The 5,239-nt window shown below is 49.5% G+C and overlaps 1 protein-coding gene across 4 annotated transcripts in view; it reads right to left on the bottom strand.

Moving 5' to 3' along the window:
• The window catches only part of CEPT1 (choline/ethanolamine phosphotransferase 1), a 28,996-nt gene that overhangs the window by 17,879 nt on the left and 5,878 nt on the right, over window positions 1-5,239 (bottom strand). For all 4 annotated transcript variants that reach the window (XM_017835526.1, XM_017835525.1, XM_017835527.1 and 1 more), the window contains 2 exons: window positions 2,204-2,351; window positions 1,056-1,197 (listed from right to left, as the gene is read on the bottom strand). In XM_017835526.1, coding sequence (XP_017691015.1) covers window positions 1,056-1,197; window positions 2,204-2,351 — 290 coding nt within the window. The remainder of the gene's footprint in view (window positions 1-1,055; window positions 1,198-2,203; window positions 2,352-5,239) is intronic.

Here is a 5,239-nt window from a genome sequence, read left to right as displayed (position 1 = left end):
AGAAATCTGGATTTTTATTTTTTTTTCCTCCAACACACACTGAAAACTGCTCCAAACTCTGAAATTTTGGAGCAGAAACACAAATTTCTCATGAGAATCTGCACTCTCAAAGCAGTGTCCTGCCAATAAAAGCTGCCTTGGACAAGAGGCCCATCTTTGTGCTGGTTTAGCAGCACCTGGGTACCTACAAATCCAGGATGATAAACTGTGAATAACACTCTGTACCTACAAATCCAGGACGATAAACTGTGAATAACACTCTGTCAGACTCTTGGGTGGGGCTGTTGTAGAATTCTTTCCAAATCCCACAAACTGAGGGCAAATTTCAGTTCCCAGTTGCCAACCCCCCTCCATTCTGCAGCCCATTTATTTGAAATAAATTTGTTAACCCTAGGGATGCAAACAGAGAATAAATCCTCAAATAAAACACATTTATTTCCCCACTAAGGCCAGAGAATCCTTGTATTCCACCCCCCACCCAGCAGGAAGAGGGATTTCAGCTCTTCACTTCCTTGGCATTGCAGTTTTCATTCCATCATTAACAGAATTCTCATTCCATCATTAACAGAATTCTCATTCCATATGAACAGAGTTTTCACTCCATATGAACAGAATCCCAGCCTACACCAAAGGGGCTCAGGACTTTAACCTGGAGGCTCAGTCTCAGTTATTCCAGAGAATCCGAGGAGTTGTGGTCAATAACAAACATTAACTGCACGTCACAGCAGCACCAAGATTAACTGAGTGCTAAAGCCACACTGCCACCACCTGACCAAACCCTCCTGGCACGGAACAGCAGCTACTTCCCATTCTTTATTCAGCTTTAGATCACATCAAAAAGCTCCTAATTAACCACCAGGACAAAGGGAGACTTCACAAGCAACACCCGGGACACATCCCACAGCAGCTGCCACGAGCTCTAAGGGTCTCCACGGACACACACGATTTTCTACAGCTCTAGGGAGGGGAACGTGGGCACAGAGGGCACAGAGTGGGCAGGGAATGAGGCAAAGAACCGAGGTCAGGTTCCGGTTTGCTCCGGGGGAGGTACTTACATCCCAAAGCGCAGCGTGCCCGAGACGTAGGTCTGCCAGTGAGCGCAGTAAAACATGAATGTCCCAGCAAAACAACAAAAGAACATCCAGTCAGGGTTGGTGCCCAGCTGCACAGCAATACAAGTTCCCAAAACCACAAAGACTGCAGGAGAAAATCAGTCACTCAGTGAAAAGGGAGAGTGGGACATGGGCGTCAAGATCCTCAGCAGAAGCAAAGCTACACCCGGGGCCCGGTGCTGGGAGTGGCCTTGGGGAGGTTTGCACAAAACACCTCAGAAATAATTAAAACTGCAAAATAGGTATTGAAATGCACATCAGTCACTAGAAGTCTGCAGGATTGAGGGTTTCTCAGTCTCCCATGGTTTTACTCCACTAAACAGTCCCATGAAGGGACTCGGGTGGTTTGTGCAGGTCTGGGGGTTTTCTCCTGGATCCAAGATTTGCTGGGCATTTCCCCCCCCTCCATTTTCTGATTTATAGAATCCAAGGTCTGTCATTTGGGATTCCCAATGGATCTGTGCTTTCCCCTCCACATTTTCACACACAGTTTTGCTAGAGAAATCCTAAAAACTTAAAGCTTTAGAATTTCAGGAACCCAAACCACCTGACAAGGAGCTGGACTCTGTGATCCCTGTGGAACCCTTCCAACTCAGGATATTCCAGGATTTTTTTTGCAATGGGGTTAAAGTTCAGGCTGGCTCAGTGCCCTCCACCTCCCCAGGAACTGATCTGGCTGATTTTAATCTTAATTTTAATCTTTTAATCCTAAACTCAAGACTTGCAGAGTCCCACTGCTCGGGCTTCAGACCTGCCTAGAGAGTCACCCCAAAATAACCCAACAGAGCATTCTAAGGACTCCTACAGACAATGTTTGAGAGCCAAGACACTGTTGAACCCTCCCAGAAAAGTGCTGGCTCAGGCTGAATCAGCCACATGCTTCACTTTGTTTTCAGTGGAACACAAGAGGAGACAACTCAGCTGCTCCAGGGTGCAAAGAAAGGTGACCTTCTGAGCTGAAAAATGATCCTTTCAGCCCTGCATTCAGTAAAAAAAGCTTTTTCTTTTTTTGTTTTTTGGGCATTGCAGATTTAATCCCTGAAATAAGAGTCACTTAATCCTCCGAGTTCAACTAGAAATAACAGCAATACCTGTGGACAGGGAATCACAGCCATGATCAAAGAGCTCTCCCAGGGGAGTGCTGCTGTTTGTCCTCCTGGCTTGTTTTCCATCTATGGCATCCAGGGACTGGTAGATGAAAAGGCCACAAGCACAAGCAATGTATGCCCAGGGAGGTGCCTGACAGGGAAAGGAAAGCAGAAGAAAGGTGATTTTCAAACCTCAGCATTCCAAGTGCTGCAGCTGCCCTGTCCCACAGCCTGACTCAGCATTTTCCCTCAGCACTTCCAGGTCACCCGGGGCCCTGGCAGGACAGGCAGGATGGGGCTGGGACATGTGGAATGTAAATAAAGCAGGGCCCAAATTCCAGCCTGGATCAGCTCCAGCCTCCTGCTCCCAGGCAGCTGGAGCAAACCCCAGCCCCACACGTGCACAGGGTGTGCAGTGAAACCCTCGAGGTAGAAACCCCACAACTTCCACCCCAAACCCCGAGCTCCCCGTGCCCAGGGACATTGGAGCTGTGGCACTGCCCAGACTCTTCCCTGTGGCACTGCCCAGACTGGGAGCTCAGGAGCCTCTGGGGGCCTCCAGCATCAGCAGCTTTGCCAAGAAAATCCACCTTAACCCCCCTTACAGCCACCTCCTGCAGAGCAGTTTGGATTTCCACAGAAAGCCCAACAATGCCAAAGCCAGAACTCTCCAACTGCAGCTTTTTTCTGCTGTTTGAAGCGCGACCCACCGAGCCCAGAAAAGGCAGATCCCCACCCCTCTGGCTCAGCTGCCACTCCCATCAATCCCAAATTATTGGCTGTTTTGCAACCTTCCCACTCGACACACGTGGGCATTTATGAGCAGCTCTGTCTTCCAGAGCACACCAATAAAATCCAGGGCAGTTCAACTAACCCAACCTGCCTCTCACAGAGCCCTGAGTCCAGCTTAGCTAGGCTGACACAACCACGACTCACTGGAGCACAGTAACTAAAACACATTCCTTCTCCAGCCTCCACTGCTCCTGAGTGACCAAACCCCTTCATTCTGCCCCAAAAGCTGCTCTGCTTTCAGCACTTCATCTGTACAAACAACACACAGGGAGGAGGGGGGAGAGAGAAAACCACATTTCCCAAGTTTTTGATGCCACAGAATTCCAGCCCGTGGTGTTATTTTTATTCCTCATTTCTAGGTTTTATACCCCATGTTTAATTACGTTCAGGGTGATGCAATTTTTCTCTACAAACCCCCCAAAAAATCCCTCTGCTGGCTCTTCTCTCTCCTTTCATTAGCAGCGTAGGTGTTTCCCCTGAGAGGTTATTTATATCTGGGGGATGATTTCACAGCTCCCTCTCTTATCCAGGCCTTTTTTTCCATTCTTTTTTTTTAAAAGCGAAACAATTCATCACTCAGCACTTTGCCAGTTGGGTCCTCCCAGCTCAGCAGGAAGGATTTGCATCTCCTCCTCTCTCCAGCTCAGCTCCCCTGGCTACACGTCTCACCAACAGGAAGAGACAAGTCACTCTTGGAGGAAACCAAGGGAAAAAAAAAAAGCAAAACTAAGGCTGAGCTACAAGGAAGAGAAAATTTACATCTGAAAGCAAAAGTGCTCTGGGGGAGGAGGGGAAAAAAAAAAGCAGCACGTTGTTTGTGGAGTTTCAAAGGCCCATTTTCCTCCCCAGGCAGCAACTGACACTTCAAAGGCACCTCCAGCACCCGGGCTGTGGTGCCATGGGCAAAGTGGAGCAGGAGCTGGTCAGCACCAGGTCATCCTGCATCCAAGGGAGAGGAAACCTCAGTCACCTCCCCCAGAGCACCTCAGAGTGCTGAACACCAGCACTGCTCTGACACAGCTCACTCGAGCTCCTGGTGCTCTGACACAGCTCACTCGAGCTCCTGGTGCTCTGACACAGCTCACTCGAGCTCCTGGTGCTCTGACACAGCTCACTCGAGCTCCTGGTGCTCTGACACAGCTCACTCGAGCTCCTGGTGCTCTGACACAGCTCACTCGAGCTCCTGGTGCTCTGACACAGCTCACTCGAGCTCCTGGTGCTCTGACACAGCTCACTCGAGCTCCTGGTGCTCTCAGTGCAGCTCAGTTTGTGCTTCTGGAGGTTCATCACCAATCAAAACAATACCAAACACCAAACAACCCAAACCTCTACATTCATTCACTCCTGCTCTGGCTCAGTGCCCCAGATGTCCTGGGACAGCTGAAGTGTCTCTGTCAAACCAGATTTCAGAGCCTGAGCCCCCAGATAACCCCCAGTTAAAGCCAGTCCACCCCACAGAGCCCCAGGCCTGCAGGATTTGCTGCTCCAAGTGCTCCCTGCTCCAACTGTTTATCTTCCACCTGCCAAATTCCACGAGTTGTTGTGAAATTATGTTTCAACAGATTTCTAGGACAGGCAAACAGCCCTTTCCTGTGCCACACAGGGAGCAGGGATGTGCCAACCTACGCGGGGTTTGGAGCCTGGCTAGGAACAAACTGTGCTGCTCCATTCCCAACCTCAGCTCGGGACAGGAGGGAGCTCAGATCCAGCAGGAAATCCTGAGGCATTCCCAGCTTTCCGGTGTGTGACAGACCCCCTTTCCCAGGGCAGCTTTTAAGGTTTCCACGTTCAAGTGGAAAAAAACCCCAAAACTTTCCCAGTGCACGAAAATGAAAGTTTTCAGGTGCAAGAGAAAAAAAACCCCTTTGAAATGAGGAACTTGGAAATGCCTCCTGAAGACTCTTGGGGCCCTGAAAGCAGGTTCAGACAGTTCTCCTGAGGGCAAGGCAGGAGCTTGTCGTGCATTGAGAACAAAGAATAAACCTCCTGACTTTTATCCAGCCCCTCACAGCGGGGACACAGCCCAGGAACACAACCCTGTGTCCCCAAACTGCCCCAGAGCCAGAGCTGAGCTCTGAGCCAGGTGTCCTATCAGAAAGATTTCAGCACCAGGACAGAACAGTTCCAGTCAATCTGCTTTAGTGTAGTCAGGGGCAGAACAGAAATCTGGATTTTTATTTTTTTTTCCTCCAACACACACTGAAAACTGCTCCAAACTCTGAAATTTTGGAGCAGAAACACCAATTA

This window comes from Lepidothrix coronata, unplaced genomic scaffold (assembly GCF_001604755.1).
Source record: "Lepidothrix coronata isolate B3197 unplaced genomic scaffold, Lepidothrix_coronata-1.0 Scaffold259, whole genome shotgun sequence".
NCBI lineage: Eukaryota > Metazoa > Chordata > Aves > Passeriformes > Pipridae > Lepidothrix > Lepidothrix coronata.
Note: the sequence above shows the minus strand (reverse complement) of the source record. Positions and strands in the feature narration are given on the sequence as shown.